This window comes from Microtus pennsylvanicus, chromosome 1 (genome assembly GCF_037038515.1).
Source record: "Microtus pennsylvanicus isolate mMicPen1 chromosome 1, mMicPen1.hap1, whole genome shotgun sequence".
NCBI lineage: Eukaryota > Metazoa > Chordata > Mammalia > Rodentia > Cricetidae > Microtus > Microtus pennsylvanicus.
In genome coordinates this window covers 155,488,565-155,506,411 of record NC_134579.1, presented here as the reverse complement: position 1 = coordinate 155,506,411, position 17,847 = coordinate 155,488,565, and the positions used below count along the sequence as shown (strand labels likewise).

The 17,847-nt window shown below is 40.5% G+C and overlaps 1 protein-coding gene across 1 annotated transcript; it reads right to left on the bottom strand.

Moving 5' to 3' along the window:
* Nucleotides 1-4,102: 4,102 nt before the first annotated feature.
* On the bottom strand, nucleotides 4,103-10,602 carry LOC142832717 (uncharacterized). Its single transcript, XM_075943427.1, is given in 4 exon segments — nucleotides 4,103-5,074; nucleotides 5,077-5,520; nucleotides 5,976-6,102; nucleotides 10,573-10,602. Coding segments are annotated over 4 exon segments (1,554 nt in total). The 3' UTR covers nucleotides 4,103-4,121.
* Nucleotides 10,603-17,847: the final 7,245 nt, after the last annotated feature.

Genomic DNA, 17,847 nt, shown 5'->3' with positions numbered 1-17,847 from the left:
CCAGTGTCCCTCCTCCTTGGACACCCATCACTCCCACTGTTTCAGGCCGCCTTCCACACAGCTCCAGCTGTCAGGCTGCCCTGGACCCGCTCTGCACAGCCTCCCCACATGCTTGCTGCCAGCCTAGACCAGAACCGGATCTAGGAGGACGCTGCACTCCGGTATTACCCCCAAACTTCGACTTGACTACCAGCCTCCTGGACTACATACACACACCAAAAAATAACAGGCTAAATTCAGATGCCAGTGTCCCATTCATGACACAAACATGACAAGCCAAAACCAAATACTGTAATTGTGGCTTGGGGAGAGACATTTCAGGAACTTGGAATTTGAAAAGTCAGTGGTCAGCCCATTGCAGTAGTGGCAGGCATGCCTTCATGTAACAAAACAGCTTTCTAATTGTTTAAGACCCTCTTAACAAAAGGGAAGCCATGACAGGTGCTCCCTACTGGTGCTGGTGAAGACGTGAATCTTGGAGGAAAACTACAACTACCACTATACTAAACCAGTATAGTCCCTAACTACAACTACCACTATACTAAACCAGTATAGTCCCTAACTACAACTACCACTATACTAAACCAGTATAATCCCTAACTACAACTACCACTATACTAAACCAGTATAATCCCTAACAAGAATCTAAACATTTTTCCTTGTACCTAGAAATAAGCAAGGTCTTTATCCTTTACCCCTCATCAAGAAAATTTCTCTTTGCAACAGAGATCACTACAAAAAAAGCCAACAACTAATCAAATGCAGAGTTGTGGAGGTCAGACTCAATCGATTTCATCTACAAAACACTCCTGTACCTAAGACTAAAGAAAAAATTTTGAAGAGGGGATAGAAAGATTGTAAGAGTCAGAGTGGATCAGGGAGTTTGCTGTGAGGTTTGTGTTTCCTAGTAAGGCCAGAGGCTATTCCCATAAAAATCTCACTAACACCATCACCCAAAAGGAGTGGAACAAGGATAACAATGGACATGCCAAGTGGCTGGGGAAAAGTCCACAAGGCCTCAACCCTACACGCAGAACTAAAAGCAACTGGGGAATGCTTGGAGCAGGAGAAATAGTCTCCCCAGAGGAGAACACACAATTGGTTACCCAATACCAAATGATCAGCCTTAAAAACATACATACAAGGAACATGACATAGACAGAATAGGCTATACTGAGACATATATATACATGGATATATCAATATGCAGTAACAATGAAAAAAAGAGGCCATAAATTTAAGAGATCAGGGAGAGGTATATGGGAGGATATGTGGGAAGAAGAGGAAAGGTGAAATAATAAGATGTATATTATAGTATAGTATGTATATTATATATATAGTATAGCATATATAGTATAATATAACATATACTATAGTATATTAGAGTATAATGTATAACTAGTACAATGTAATAACCTCAAAATTAAAACAGTTAACACAAACAACAAACCCAAACTTAAGAAAAGCGGCTATAAACCAATCAGAAAATGCAGACTAGGACTCCTTGAGCTTTTCATCTCACCCTAGTTACAAATGCCATCATCAGGGCTGGAGAGATGGCTCTTCCAAAGGTCCTGAGTTCAATTCTCGACAACCACATGGTGGCTCACAACCATCTGTAATGAGGTCTGGTGCCCTCTTCTGGCTTGCAGACATACACACAGACGAATATTGTATACATAATAAATACATATTTACAAATGCCATCATCAGGAACAGAAATGATAACTAATGTTTGCATAAATGTGGGGAATGTGGGGAAAGGAAGTCATACACTCCTGTGGAAGTGAAAAGTAGAGAGGGAACTTTCATATATTCGTCTAGATAGTCTCAAAAAAGAAAATTACTGTCTGACTCCAATTACAGAACAGTTATGGGACTCGATTTCTGTGGAAACAATGACAAACATCTAATTATCACAGATTAACCAATGACAAACCAAAATTGGGAAACCAACAATTTGGCCTCTTTTTCTTTAGAGACGTGTTTTATGTATGTTTGTGCATCAGAGGTGCCTGAAGAGGCTAGAAGAGGGCACTGGATGTTCTGGAATTGAGGTAACAGATTGAGTGCCCATGTGAGGGTGCTGAGAATTCAAAGTGAGTCTTCTGAAAGAGCAGACAGTGCTCTTAACCACTGAGTCATCCCGAAGCCTAGAGGATCCCAGAATTCTTTTGAGGTGAGAGACTTTGGAGGGTCGGTGGGGCAGCCGGTCCCATGAGGAGCGGTGGCAGGTGAGAGATGGACACCATGCAGAGAAAGTGGGTATAGTTCAGTTAGTGGGTTATAGAGGGAAGGAGAAGGGGGAAGAGAGGGAGAGAACAGAAGTCACCTCTTCAGGAGAGAGATGGAATGAGAGAGGACAGGCTGGAGGAGACAGGATATTTGCTTCCCTCTGTGGAAGGGGAGGGCTTGGGACAGGGCAGGGCTCGTTTCTTAAAAAAAAAACAGGGTACCCAGGTGACAGACCAGGCCAGCAGATCATAACTAATGGGACACTGAATAATGTGTTCTAAGTGTTTAACTGGGAATGGGGCAGGAAGAAAGAAGTGGATGGGTCAACCAAAAGTAAGGATTATGAAGTCTTATGAAATCCTGTTTTCTTGCAAGCTAATATTAAACATGAATTTAAAATCCTTGGAGGTATCCCACAAGGGTAAATAATGCTGCTTCCAGACACCAGGTATATTAAATGGAACTCTCTGTACCAGGTATGGGTCATCGGCCTAGGACTTACTAGACAGGGAGGCCCCATAGTCACCCCAAAGCAGGCCACTGCAAGTGCTCTTACTTGGCCACCATAAGTACATGGTGTTGCTGAAGGTACCAAACACTTTGCAAGATAGATCTTAAACTTACCAGGAGAGTCTCACAGGACTGCAAAGAAAAGATGTCAATGGTCTTATCTGCTCCTGTACCCTACATTCTACAAACAAACCTACTAGCCAACGTGTGTGCACTGGTGCAACCCTGGCACGACTGCTTATGGGAATAAGCAACCTCTCTCCTGATTGGATTTGAAGTCTGCTCCACAGAGGGAATTCATGCCAAGTACTGTAAACATGGCCAAAAACCATGGCTTGGGAATTAAAGGTCCAAAGACATAACCTACTGATGTTTTCTTGATGACCATGTTGTTTTTAAGCCATCTAAATATTCCTGCTTATAATTACCAATCTTTACTACTCTCAACCTTGGAGAAAGAAGTGTACTCCTGTAGTTGATAGTGGGTGATGCAGTACTGCCAATAAGCAACTGAGTAAGGTTGAATAGTTGCCATTTCATCATGGCTGAGGGAGTGTTCCAAGAGTCTCCTTTCCCTCTTAAGGGTCTACTGGTGGTTAATGGAAGCTATATCATTTTGTTTCTAGTTTGGTGTAAATACTTCAACATAATTTTTGTACCTCCGGAGTGCAGATATTGAAGGTGTGAACCACCATACCTGGAATTATTGTGAATTTTTAGATGTTGAACAAGATAAATGTTTTTTTTACAGCTTTTTCCAGGGACTGAAGAGATGGCTTAGTGGTACTAGCACTGGCATCCCTTCTAGAGGGCAGGTGTTCAATTCCCAACACACATGAAGTGGCACACAGTTGTCTGTAACTACAGCATCAGGGCATCTGATGTCCTCTTCTGACCTCCACAAGTAACAGGCAAACATGAAGTGCACAGTATACAAGCAGGCAAAGGAAGCATACACAGTAAGAAAAAAAAATGAAAAGCAAAAAAAAAAAAAACCCAAACCCAAGCTTTTTCACACACTTACATTTTCAATTTTATTTCAACATAAACTTGGTGATATTTTCTAAGATTTAATCTTCCTTAAAGACTTTCACAAATTTCTTTGTTTCTTTCTTACTTTTTTGTTTATTAGTTTTGTTTTTCGAGACAGGTTTTCTCGGTGTAGCCCTGGCTACCTGAAACTTGCTTGCTCTGTAGACAAGGCTGACCTCAAACTCAGAACTCAGGGATCTTCCTGCCTCTGCTTCCTGAGTGCTCAGATTAAAGGTGTGTACCACGACTCCTGGCTATTTATGTTTCTATTATGTATACTGTTGTGATTTGTAAGCATAGAATACTGGATAAATGTTATGTCACATTATTTTTTAAATGGTATTTTACTCTCCAGTATGAATTTTCTGATGTGCTCTATGAGTTGAGCACTTAGTAAAAAATTTGTTAGATTCCTTACATCTGTAAGGTCTTTCTCCAGTATGAACTCTCTGATGTATTCTAAGAGTTGAGTCCTGGGTAAAGGATTTGTCACAAACCTCACATTTGTAAGGCTTCTCACCAGTATGGACTCTGTGATGCCTTTTAAGATGTGATAATTGGATAAAGGACTTATCACATTCTTTACATCTGTATAATCCCTCTAGAGAATGAATTCTCTGATGCCTTTTAAGTGATGAATAGTGGGTAAAGGATCTGGCACACTCATTGCATTTGTAAGGCTTCTCTCCACTGGGCAGTCTGTAATGGTTTTTAAGACGTGAAAGCTGATGAAAGACCTTGCCACACTCAAGACACGGATAGTGTTCCTTCACAGCATGGATTTTCTGATGTCTCCTGAAACTCGAACAGTGGGCAAAGGATTTGTCACATTCCTTACATTTGTAAGGCTTCTCTCCTGTATGCGTTTTCTGGTGGCTATGAAATGCTGACATCTGAGGAAATGACTTTCCACATTCTTTGCATCTGTAAGGTTTCTCCCCAGTATGAAGTCTTTGATGTGTTCTAAGACTTGAGCACTGATTAAATGATTTGTCACAGACCTCGCATTTGTAAGGCTTCTCACCAGTATGGATTCTGTAATGCCTTTTAAGATGTGATAACTCAATATAGGACTTACCACACTCTTTACATTTGTATAATTTCTCTAAAGAGTGAATTTTCTGATGCCTTCTAAGAGACGAATAGTGGGTAAAGGATCTGCCACAGTCACCGCATTTATAAGGCTTCTCTCCAGTGTGGAGTCTTTGATGTGTTTTAAGATTTGTATATGGAGTGAAAGATTTGTCAGAAACATTGCACTCACAGTGCTTCTCTCCAGTATGGATTCTCTGCTGTCCATGAGGCTTGAGGCAGTACTGAAGCATTTCCCACATTTCTCACACTGCTGTGGTTTCTCTTTAACGTAGACTCTTTGTTGCAAAAGACTGTATATGGAGACAAAATAGTCATCATATTCTCCCTCCCTGAGCTCTTTCTTTGCATTGGAGAATCTCTGATCTTTATTAATGCTGGGACACAAATTTAAAGATTTTTCAAAGTCTTTAGATTTGCAAAGTTCTTCTCCAGTGTGCATGTTGTCATGTCTTTCTGGGTTTGATGAGTCAATGGAGTCACCTCTGTGATTACTGCATCTGTAGTTACTAGAGTTTTCTGTAGTTTCACTTGTTTTATAGAATGCACAAGTGGAGGCGTCATGAAGCACTTTACCAAGCTCATTACACTGACAAGACTTCTTTTCATTCTTCACATGGTGATGGACAGGATCACATACGCAATAGTTCTCTGAAAATGAGTACAAGTCATATTAACAGGGCTTGTTCTAAGAGTAAATATTTGATAAATGACTGTTTCTCTAAGTTCTCTCTTAAGTCAACCAACAACTATTGAAAATAGAGCTTTCAGTAGTTCACAATTTTCATTCACTATAATTGTATGAATTCTCACTAAAACAGAATGGAATCCTTCATGGTAGATGAAACAATTATTGAGGATAGTAATTAGCTTTGATTCAACCATAAAGAATATAGTTCAGAAGACCCAATTCCTTTTAAGATTAAAGGCTTTTTTAAAAGAATAAAGGTGTTTATTTTTTTAGATACCATAAAAAAGTTCTTTCTTTTTACCAAATGTTCCCTAGTCTCCTGCTGTTTCCAAGACAGCTTCACAGAGCTTTTACAGTCTGTGAAGCCAGTACATACAAAGATGAGTTACAAATTCTAAAAGCAAACTGTTCTCACCCACAAATACAAGGTTGCTATAATTCTCCAGCATCACATCAATGTACAAAGCCGTCTGAGCAGAGTTCAGGCATTTCCACTTCTCCAGGGAGATGTCCACAGTCACATCCCTGAAGGTCAACAGACCCTGCAATTTAAAAATACAGTTTAGCTGAGTGTAGTGGCACACACTTTTAATCCTTGCACTCAAGAAGCAGAGGCAGGTGGATTTCTGTGAGTTCCAGGCCAGCCTGATCTATAAAGTGAATTGCAGGACAGCTAGCTAGGGCTGTTACACAGAGAAACCTTAAACCGTTAAACAAGGAAACAAAAGTACAGTTGACCAGATGGTAATGGACAGAGTACTTTTCTAAATAGAAGAAGACTTAAGAAAATTAGAGATGTAGATGAGTGAAAACAATTACTCAAAAAGATGATTTTTTTTAAACACAGTAACATTCTATAATGAATTTTCCAACTCTCTCAAAACAGGATGACATAATAATGTCACAAGTAGATATATGAAACAACACACATTTAAGATCTGGACATGACTTTCTATCTCTTATGGATGCTGTGTTTATGTCTCACAGGATCACAGTGTACATGTCTCAGAAGGAAAAATCATCATGAGGAAATGTGCTTTAAATACTGTACCTGTAGATCATGCTAAAAAACTGACACCAATCAATCTTGTGTGTTCTTGTGCCTTACATGACTCTATTCTAACAGGCTCAGCTGGGATGCTTAAACTCTAGGCCTGACACCTAGCTAAATAGCAAAGGTGTAGGTATGGAAGGCAGATATTAATACTGACATAGGCAAAAAGTTTTGTATTTTTTCCCTCAGTAACAAGGAGTGTAACTAGACTTCAGATTGCCAATTTTAACATTAATATATATGATAGATAGTTCATGAAATTAATTTTATAAGAATATTTGGGAAGGTAGAAAAATTTGCATCAGCCATATCTAATAAAATCTAAAATTTTCCTAAGACACATAAAGCCAACTTAGACAAAAAATATTTTAGAAGTTCTGAAGAATATTTCACTCCCCAAGAGTTGTAAAAATTAATGGAAGTTCAAAATCACATCACATAATATTTTCATTGCAGCTAAGCATGTACACATAAGTACAGTGACTGTGAATGCATTTAAAAGTGGCATCGATTTCCTACGAATAAATGGATACATTAAATTGTGTGAGAATTACTGTCACCTTTTATTGCTTTACAAATACAATAGAGTACAGAAGAATGGCTCACGCGAAAATCTAAGCTACAGCATCTGAATTTTGTAGTGTTCAATGTATACTTTTTAGTACTTATGCTGTATTGTCTAAAAGATTTTAAGTTAATAGTGTTCATGATTCTTCCTTTATTTCTCTGGAAATGGAAAGTGGTGGCATATTCTGTGTGATTCATGAGTCAGGAATAGAAATACAAACTTCCCAGGTGGTGGTGGCTCAGCTTTTAATCCCAGCACTCGAGGGGCAGAGGAAGGGGGATCTCTATGAGTTTGAGGCCAGCCTGGTCTACAAGAGTGAGTTCCAGGCCAGACCCCAAAGCTACAGAGAAACCCCGTCTCGAAAACCCAAACAAAACACAAAACAAAAATGGAAATGCAGACCTGAGGGTCAGAGCCCATTTCCCAAATCTTTACTTTAAAACACTGCAGGTTCAGGGTAGGGGAGTAGAGCCATTGTTCTCACAGGAACTGACTAGACCAAAGCAATGATGAGGAATGTACTTTCTGCACCAAATGTGATGGTTTATGCATATCAGTCAGTCAATATCCCAAGATATTGTTCCTGCTGCATTTCACATAATGCTACATAATAAGTTGTAGTCAAAGGGTTTTTATAGTGGGATCCTGTTTGGGGGATTAGGGGAGAGGAAAAAAAAACCTGATCTCTCTAGTTTGGAAAGTCACCACTGAGCATCCTAACCAAGTGAGTGATGTGAGCAGCAATTCTCCTGAGAGAAGCAGATATCAGGTGTCAACAAACACATGGACACATCATCACTGTCCTAATATTAAATACAAAAGAGAAATACAAGTAGGCTACAATCTGAATTAAGAACATCAGTTTCATGGCAAAATCAAACAACATGTGCCAGCCATGTTCTGCACTCTGTAATGTGCTTAACCAAGTATTATTTAGTATTAAAAATAATTAAAAACCAAGATATGCCAGGCAGTGGTGGTGCACGCCTTTCATCCCAGCACTCAGGAGGCAGAGACAAGTGGATCTCTGTGAGTTCAAGGTGAGCCTGGTCTACAGAGCAAGTCCAAGGACAAGTTCTAAATCTACACAAAGAAACCCTGTCTTGAAAATCAAAAACAAAGCAAAACAAACAAAAAACCATATATATATATATATATATATATATATATATATATCTTAATTCCACATGTCTCTAAGATGATGTAACAATCCAGTCCATGTGTTTCAATATGCATTTTTATAAACATGATTCAAGGAAATGGCACAGATCCCTCATACATAGTGTATGAGGCCACAATCAACAATATATAAGGATACAGTCCATCTTCCATATCAACTGGGCTTCAATTTTATTTTTTCCCCGAGACATGATTTCTCTGTGGACGTCTTGGAACTCTCTCTGCAGGAAAGGCTAGTCTTGAACTCATACAGAGCCACCTGCTTCTGCCTTCAGAGTACTGGAATTAAAGGTGTGGCATATTTGCCAAAGTACAGGTCATAAGTGGATATGGGATGTGTACCCTCAAAACAAAACACAACAAAATGGGGCAGAATAGAGAAAAGTGCCACAGGAAATATAGAATAATGGAACTGTATTATAAAGCTGTAGTCATAAAGCTAGTCTGCTATGGGCATAAAAATAAGACAGGAGGATACCAGAATATGATAGAGGACCCAGAAAGAAAACCAGAAAGCTATGCATTGAATATTTAATGAAGGAGGCAAAAAGATAGATACAAAAACATGTCCTCTTTAACAAATAGGGGGCAAAATTAGATCCAGCAGGAAAATGAAATGAGATTTTTATTCATTTATATAAAAATCCATTCAAAATGTATCAAAACCCTTATTTAAAACGAGAAACACAGAAACCTAGAAACATAGCAAATATCCATGGGGATATTGAGATGGGCTAGAAATTACTGATTAGAAAGAATAGCAACAGCACAGGAACTGACCCAAGTATCAACAGATGGGACACCATGAAAACCAAGAGTTTCTGTACATCAGCAGAAACAATCAGCAGAGCACACAGACACCTACAAAGCAGGAGAGAATCTATACCTGCGACACTTGGAATAGGGGCTCAAACATAGACATTACCAAAAATTACAGAAATTAAGTAACATGGAAATAAAACTGCCAATCAACAAAAGGGCAAATGAACTAAATAGACACTTTTTAAAGACAAAAACACAAATGATCAACCAATATTTTAAATCTTCATGATCCCTAAAATGCCATGGAAACACAAATTAAAACTACTTTGAAATAGTACATCATCCCTGGCAAAGAATGGCTGTCATCAACTAACCTGACAACAAATGTTCGAGAGGACATTGTGAGAAAGGAACCCTCATTAACTGTTGATGTGTGTTGAGGGGGGAGTGTAAATTAATACAGCTGTGAGAATCAGCCTGCAGATTATTTAAAAAATTGAAGCGAGAACTAACATATGACCCCGCAACATCACTCCCGGGAACTTAACTGGAGAACTCTACACCCCAATATAGAGATATTTACATCCATGTTCACTGCTTCTGCATTCACCACATCAAAGTACTGCAGTCAACCTAATTGTCTGTCAACAGGTGAACAGATAGTAAAAATGGTATACACATAAAGTGGAATACTATTCATCTGAAGAGAAAATGTAATACAAAATTTCAGGAAAATGGATGGACTCAAAACATGCAGTATCAGGTGAGGTCATACGGTGGTAGAAAGAAGAAACCACATTTCCCATCATATGAAGAACCTAGCCAACAATACATGTATATGGAAAACAATGTATATATGAGTACAGCAGAAAAAAGAACTAAAAAGGTTAACTATTAGAGTTGACGTAAGACTGAATGCAGGTGAACACCAGTTATGAAAAAGGCTAAAAAGAATTTCTTTTCTCCTTCTAATACTGTCACAGGCCTTTTTGGATTTCGGTGGTGGATGAGTACATCACAATATATTAAATTGTGAAAATATGAAATCCTATGTGAGGTTCCAGAGCTTCTGTTCCCAATGACTATCTTAATGGGCATAAATGTTCATTGAGTTGCCAGGCGTGGTGGCATACACGTTTAACCCCAAGCACTCAGGAGGCAGAGGCAGGTGGATTTCTGTGAGTTCCAGGCCAGCCTAGTATACAAGGTGAGTTTCAGGACAGCCAGGGATATACAAGAGAAATCTTGTCTTAAAAACAAAACAAAGAAACAACAACAACAAATTCATTAAATTGTATAATCTTTGGGTCTGGTTAATTTCAGTACGCGAATTTTTGTTGTTTATTTGCAACATAATAAAGTTAAAATGTTATCAGGAATAGAAAATTAAAGGCTTTCAATGTCTCAAAATATAACATTTCTAGGACAATAATGGACATGACCACTGACCTGGGGCATGTTTACTGGAGAATCAACCATTTCTTGTTGTTTCTCTTCTTTGAGTCTCTCTTCCAGGAATAATGAATAGATGGCTTGCTGCACTTTCATATAGGGGATCAAAAAGGAAAAGCAAAAATTACTACTGAAAACTGTTAAAGAACAATGAAAAGACCCAAGCAACAGAATACAATCAGGTGTCCAGTCAATGACCCCAAATCCAAGACAGCATGAACAATACTGGAAGCTTGGAGGAAAAAAAAAACCACCGTAAAACATATTGTTGCCTCCAGAAAAATAAGTCATTTTAAGGTGATGGAGACAGAAATGCATTTCAAGATAGTCCCCAGTTAAAACAATTGATTTCACTAAAGCAGCAGTGCAGATAATAAATTAGAGGCAAAACATACAGTAGAGTCAGAGGAATCATCCATGAGAACATGTGAAAGAATAAATTTCATGTGAAAAATAGATAAATACAGGAGAACTGGGAAGGAATCCATGGACAAGAAAGCAAATCACTAATTCTCACAGAGAAGGAAGAAAAATACTACCATTAATCTAACAAACAACAACTTCAAAAACAAAAACATAGGGAATAAAAATCCTATCAACAAAATACTACCTGAGTGTGGTGGTGTTTGCCTTTAATTTCCCTGCGTGGGGACAGAGGCAGGCACTTCTCTGTGAGTTCAAGGCCAGCTTGGTTTACCGAGCTAGCTCCAAGACAGTCAGGGCTACACAGAAAAACTGTCTAGAAAAAAAACAAAAACAAACAAAGAAACAAACAAACTTATCTACCGCTCTGGAAATCCATATGGTGAACCCTCAACTAAGCAAATAAATCCTCACCTTAAACAAGTCAAGCAATGACCCAGCTGTTCCATTTCTTGGTATATGCTCAGAAAACTCAACATAGTACTTCATAGATACTTGCTCAACCATGTTCATTGCTGCTCTACTCACAATAGCTACGAAATGGAAACTACCTAACTAAATTTCCTTCAACTAACAAATGGGTAGTGAAAATGTGAATACTATTCAGCTGTAAAGAAATTGAAATCAGGAGCTTTGCAGGGAAATGGGTGGACTTGGAAAAGATCCTATTGAGTGAGGTAACCTGGATCCAGAAAGACAGACATTGCATATTCTCTCTCATAGACAGTTCCTAGCTCCAAATCTTCAGATGTGAGTGTACAACCTGGAGTGAATGCAGTAGCCAGAACAATATAAACAGACTACTATGGGGTGTGGGGAGTAATAGAGAAGGGAATAACAGGGAACGATGATTTAAAGGGGGAACTGGAAAAATGGAGAGAGATTTCATTATGGAGAAGGGACAGATATAAATACAGAAGGGGGGTAAAATAACAGTAAGGATGTTCAAAATGTTCAAAAAACATAAGGAATCATGTTACTATCGTCTACCAAAAATGCCTGCAATACACACAAATCTGTGTTATGCATGTACATTTAGAGTGTAAATAAGAGCTCCCATTTGGGCTGATGATTTTCCTCACAAGAGTCACAGACTTCCTAACACAACAACCAACATCAGGTGTGAGAAGCCCGCTTTGAAGTTGTTGGTCACAGAGCTGTTGCCCATGGTGGCATCCCAGAGGTCAAAGGTGAGTCCCTATTGTTGGAGAATTCATGCACTTTAGACCCCAAACCCAGAGGACTTCAGATGGATATGACCTGGGGATTAGTTTTCCAGTGTAGCCCTGGTTGTCCTGAAACTCGAGTTGGAGACCAGGCTGGCATTACACTCAGAGATCCATCTTTCTCTGCCTCCCTAGTCCTGGGATGAAAGACATGTCCACCACCACCTGGCATGCATGCCTTTTCTAACTGTGCAAATACTGTGACCTCATACTCTTAAACAACATATGGTGCTTTCCAGACTCCAACATACAAAATTAAAAATTCAGCACAAGAAGACACATTCCATTTTTCTTCAAATTTTTTTTTGGTATGTTTTGTTTTGTTTGAGACAGGGTCTCACCTATGGGAGTTCTGGAACTATGTAGACCAGGCTGACCTTGAACCCACTGAGATTCACCTGACTCTGCCTCTTGTGTGCAGGGATTAAAGTCCTGTGCCACCAGGCCTGGCAAAGACACTTTTCAGAATGCTGTATTTAAGCCAGAGTGCACATGTCTCAGACAGAAAATTAATGGTGGGTAAAAAGTTTACTTTTAAATGCTAATATTTACAACCATCAAAGTGGAATATATATATTCAACTCAGTCTGTAGGCATTCCTGTAGGGTAATAGGCCAGAGGAACAATCACTCTTTCTGTTCCTGGCTGTCCCAAAACTCAACAGTCTTGGAAATCCCCAACTCCTGAGTCTCTGTTAATGGCCAATGTTTCAGCCTTCATCGCCTGCCAAGAAACACTTCCAGCCCCATTGCCCTTTTCTACTAGGTCATAGAGACACTATGAAAGCCCAACCCTCTACTCAGCCCTCTGATGTCTTTCTTGATTTTTGTTGCCTGTTGTGACTTTGCGTTATTTCTTGCCTCCCGACAGCAAAGATTCCCTTGCTCGGAAAAGCCCTTACACTTCCTTTCATAACTAATACCTAAAAGTTCTCCGGGGATGCCAAGTCCTCAGGTACCACCTATCACACGGATGTTAGTGTGAATGAATATAAATTTCAAGAGCTCTGTCCTTTCCGTCATAGCAAAGAGAAACGTGTTTGCAAATAACAACGGATACATCGAAATATTCTGTGGGACCCTCACCTCTATTCTCATAGATGCGAAAAAGAAATTTCCTATCTAAGTGTTTTAAAATAGAAACCCAAACTAGCTTGTTCCCAGGAAGATAGTGGTGGTCCCTCCTCCCTCCCGGGGAAATTCCGAGCACAAGGCCGCCTGACAGTGAAGAAGTGACCTTGCCCTGGAAACAAAGAACAAGCAACTAGCTAACACAGCAGGATAGGAAAGAGAAAAAGACCTGGCACCTGTGCCAAAGCGGCTCTAAAAGGCTTTCTTAGAGTTTTTCCTTAAAAAGACTAACCCCTCAGGAGCTCAGCTCCTCTACCCTCGCTGCAAACTAGGGTATCTGGACAAGCTCCTCCGAACTGCAGTTTGATTTATGCTAATTAGCAGCAATAAACCGTGCTTTTGCAGTCTGGTCTTCTCTGGTTTCTGGTGACCTTTCTGGGGGTGAAAGTCTGGGCGCAACAATTCTACTATGGTATACTTACCAGGATATTATGGCAGTCAGACGGTGGTGGGGAGGCAGTCAGATGAATCTCTTAAGCCGAGGTTAGCCTGGTCTACAGAGTGAGTTCCAGGACAGCCAGGATACAGAGAAACCCTGTCTTGAATACACCCACCCCTGAAAACAAAACAGCAACAAAAACAAAAAAGAAATATTTTCATAACCAAATCAATGAAAAAATCAGGATTAGTCCAGTTCATCTAAACTTTAAGACAAGGGTAAGAAATCCACAGGAGAATTTCGGAGCCAGCTTCCTTATGAACAGCACAGAAACTGTTCGAACCCCTGGTCCCCTCCCTCCTGGGTCCCAGCCCCGCAGCTCCTCTGACCTGGGAGATCGCAGGGCCGCCGGGCTGAGGTTCCCGCCACTGAGCTGCTGGCTTTCCCAGGCCGCCCAGCGTGGAGACTGAGGAAGGGTCTTCCTCACCCAGGTCTGCACCACGCGATTCCCCACGGTGCAGGCCCTCGAGCAAAGACATAGAACCGCAGTTCAAAACTTCTTCCTTTATTTAGCTCTTCAACATCCCTGGTCCCACACTACAGGTTTCCCATTTTCCCTTTACGTCACTCCTCTAACCCCTCCCTACACTCACCTAAGGTCCAACATCCTCCAACCGTTGTTTCCCTCTGCACCGCCTTCCCACTTGCTTGCTGCTAGCCTAGACCTGAACTGGATCTAGGAGGAGGCTGCACCCCGATATCACCCCACAGTGAGTTCTGAACCCTTCAGATAAAAGCTAGACAGCCTAATCTTGATTTGACTGCCAGCCTCCTGGACTACATCTTTACATCAGACGATAATAGGCTAAATTCAAATGCTAAATAAAGATGCTTTGAGATTAAATTGAAAGTTTTCTCTATGGGGAAAAATACAACGATGAATGCAGAGATTTTTAGCTGTTCCTGACAAAGAAAATAAGGAAAGTATGTCCTAAAAAACATCAGTTACACCATCCTGTCTATGACTTTGAGAACATTAAAGAAGAGGAGGTGGAAAGGAAATAAGAAGGGAAAGAGGAGGAAGAGCTAAGACATGCCATTCTCTAGACTCCATACAGCTGCTGTAATCAGTAACCAACAGCAACTGTACTTACCTGCATTGGCCTCACACTAGACCACATCAGTCTAGGAAAGGGAAAGCTCACAGGACCCCACCATCTACCACTCAACTGTTGTCTATGGATGGAATTGTAGGAGCAGAATCACTGCCTTTGCTTGTAGTCCACTAGACTCCTACACATCTACAAACCCACAGTTTCACAGATGACTCTGGTTAATCTCAGTGGGTCCCAAAGCAAAATGAATGAAGATGATCAAAACAGATTTGTTGGAATTGTAGACCAGGATAGTATAGAGGTAGGAGGTGAGAGTGGGCAGTATTTAAGGTGGGCACGTGTGTGCACATGTGCACACACATACCTGAGACAGAGAGAAAGAGAGAAGAAAGCGAGCAAGAGAGAAAGAGCTAACAATATTTTTTAAATGACCACATCAATCTGTAGTTTCTTTTTGGTTGTATCATTATCTGGTTTAATATCAGATAAACTAATCTTCCTTTTTGTGTCAAGAAGTATCTTAAGTACTTTGCTGTTCTTCTTTGAAGCTCTGATACAATCCTGTCAATCTGGTCATGAGGTTGCTTTAAGGGGGCATTTTAGTACTGCTTCAGTCTCATTTCTATTGTAGTTCTGTTTACATTATTTCATGTTGTTGAAATTTAGTATGCTGTATGCACCTGGAAACTCATCTATTTCCATTAGAGTTTCCAATTCGACGGAATTGAAGTCAGTGTTAGTAGACATAAGATACACTTCTTAACTTATTTCTATCAAGTAGGCTGTGCAAGTTAACTTGATAATTGTTTTTTTTTGATTGACCTAGTAGCTCAGGCTTCTTATTAATTCTTTCTTTTTTTTCTTTTTTTTAAAAAAAACCTGCCTGTAGGCCAGAAGAGGGCACCAGATCTCATTAGAGGTGGTTGTGAGCTACCATATGGTTGCTGGGAATTGAACTCAGGACCTCTGGAAGAGCAGTCAGTGCTCTTAACCATTGAGCCATCTCTCCAGCCCTAATTAATCCTTTCTTACATCTTAAATTAACCCATTATTCTTGTCTATGCTAAACATGTGGCTTGATACCTTTCTCGGCGAGGCAGTCACATCTTGCTTACTCTGTGCCTGGCTTCCTCTGTGTCTGGGTGATGACTGCAGATTTAATCTTTCCTGTTCTCCTTGCCCTGCCTCTACTTCCTGCCTGTTCACCCTGCCTATACTTCCAGGGCACAGACCATGTCCCAGAGCACTTCCCCTCCCCGCCCCTTGTTGAAAAACAAGAACTCTGAATCAAATCTCCTTTGTTTAGCTTTTCTCCTGACCATTATCCATAACAACTTGTAACCAATATTCCAAACAAATGCAAACATCCATAATCCATGTTTTTGGAATGTGGGCGTAGTTTTCCAGGCTCCTTCCTGCTGATCAGGGTACTGATAATCTAATGTGGACCTAAAGAAAATTTTGAATTATAATCAAGTCCTGAATAGAATATTCTGTGAGGCTTGATCATCTCATCCAGCAGTTTTTTTTTTAAATGATTTATTTATTCTTGCTTTATGCTCATTGTTGTTTTGCCTACATTTATGTCTGTATGAAGGTGTCAGATCCCCTAGAACTGGAGTTACAGACAGTTGTGAGCTGCCATGTAGGTGCTGGGAATTGAACCTGGGTCCTCTGGAAGAGCAGCCAGTGCTTCTTAACCACTAAACCACCTCCTCAGCCCCTCTCATCCAGCAGTTTTGAAGCTGTTCTGGATGCAGAACTCAGAGGAAACTCCAACAGAGGTCCTTTGAAACATTAATCATCTGGGCCATCAGCTCCTATTGGAGATTTCTCAGGGGTTCTTCCTCGATCAAACCTGATTTTTCTTAATTCGGAACGAATCCACAGCCTCTCATTTCCAATGAATCATTTCATAAAGTTGATTACACCAAAAACGTTAATCTGAACTGGTCTGTGAATATCAAGGGAGGTACAACCCTAGCCTTGGTCGTGGCCTCTGTGAAAAGTGAGGTGAAAGAAAACAAGGACTTTGTCAAACCCAAGTTAGTGACAGTGAAGCAAAGTGGAATGAAGCCTAGGAAGGCTGTGAAGATCCTTCTGAATAAAAAGACTGCCCATTCTTTTTTAAAAAAATATTTATTGCTTTTATATGTATGTACCTCATGCATGCCTGATGCCTGCAGAGGTCAGAAGAGGCATCAGATTCCCAGGAACTGGAGAACTGGAGTTACAGATGGTTGTGAGCCACCATGTGGTTGCTGGGAATTAAACTCAGGATGTTTGGAAGAGCAGGCAATGCTCTTAACCTTTGAGCCATCTCTCCAGTCCCCCCCCCCTTTTTGTTTTTTGACACAGGGTTTCTCTGTAACTTTGGAGCCTGTCCTGGAACTAGCTCTTGTAGACCAGGCTGGCCTCAAACTCACAGAGATCCCCTTGCCTCTGCCTCCCGAGTGCTGGGATTAAAGGTGTGTGCCACTACCACCCGGCCAAGACTGACCATTCCTTTGAGCAGGCCCTAACAGATATCATTGAAGCTATTAAACTAGATTCAGGCATGGTCAAGAGGTTGTGCACCCTGGATGGAAGGCCAGGGAGAATTATGTGTGTGCTACCACACCTTGAACTCACAGATCTGCCTGCCTCTGTCTCCCCAGTGTTGGGATTATAGATGTGTGCCACTACACCCAGCTACTCTCTTTCTTTTTTATTTTAAGGACTTTATCCTTTTTCTTTTCTTTCCCAAGCCTACAGGTGTTGCGGGACCTCCTTCCGCTCCTTCAGCCAATAGCCACTGAGATACCAGCCCATTGGGATGTGGTCTCTCTCCCTTTAAAAAAGCAGCCACTTCCCTCTCCTCTCTGGCTTCTGGCTCTGGTAACTAGGCTCCTTTCCTGACTGTCCAGAGGTCTGTTGTCTTGGACGGTGATCTATAAGTTTTCCCCTTTAAATAAATAACCATTCTATTAATCATAATTCCAAACTGGTGTGGGATTGTT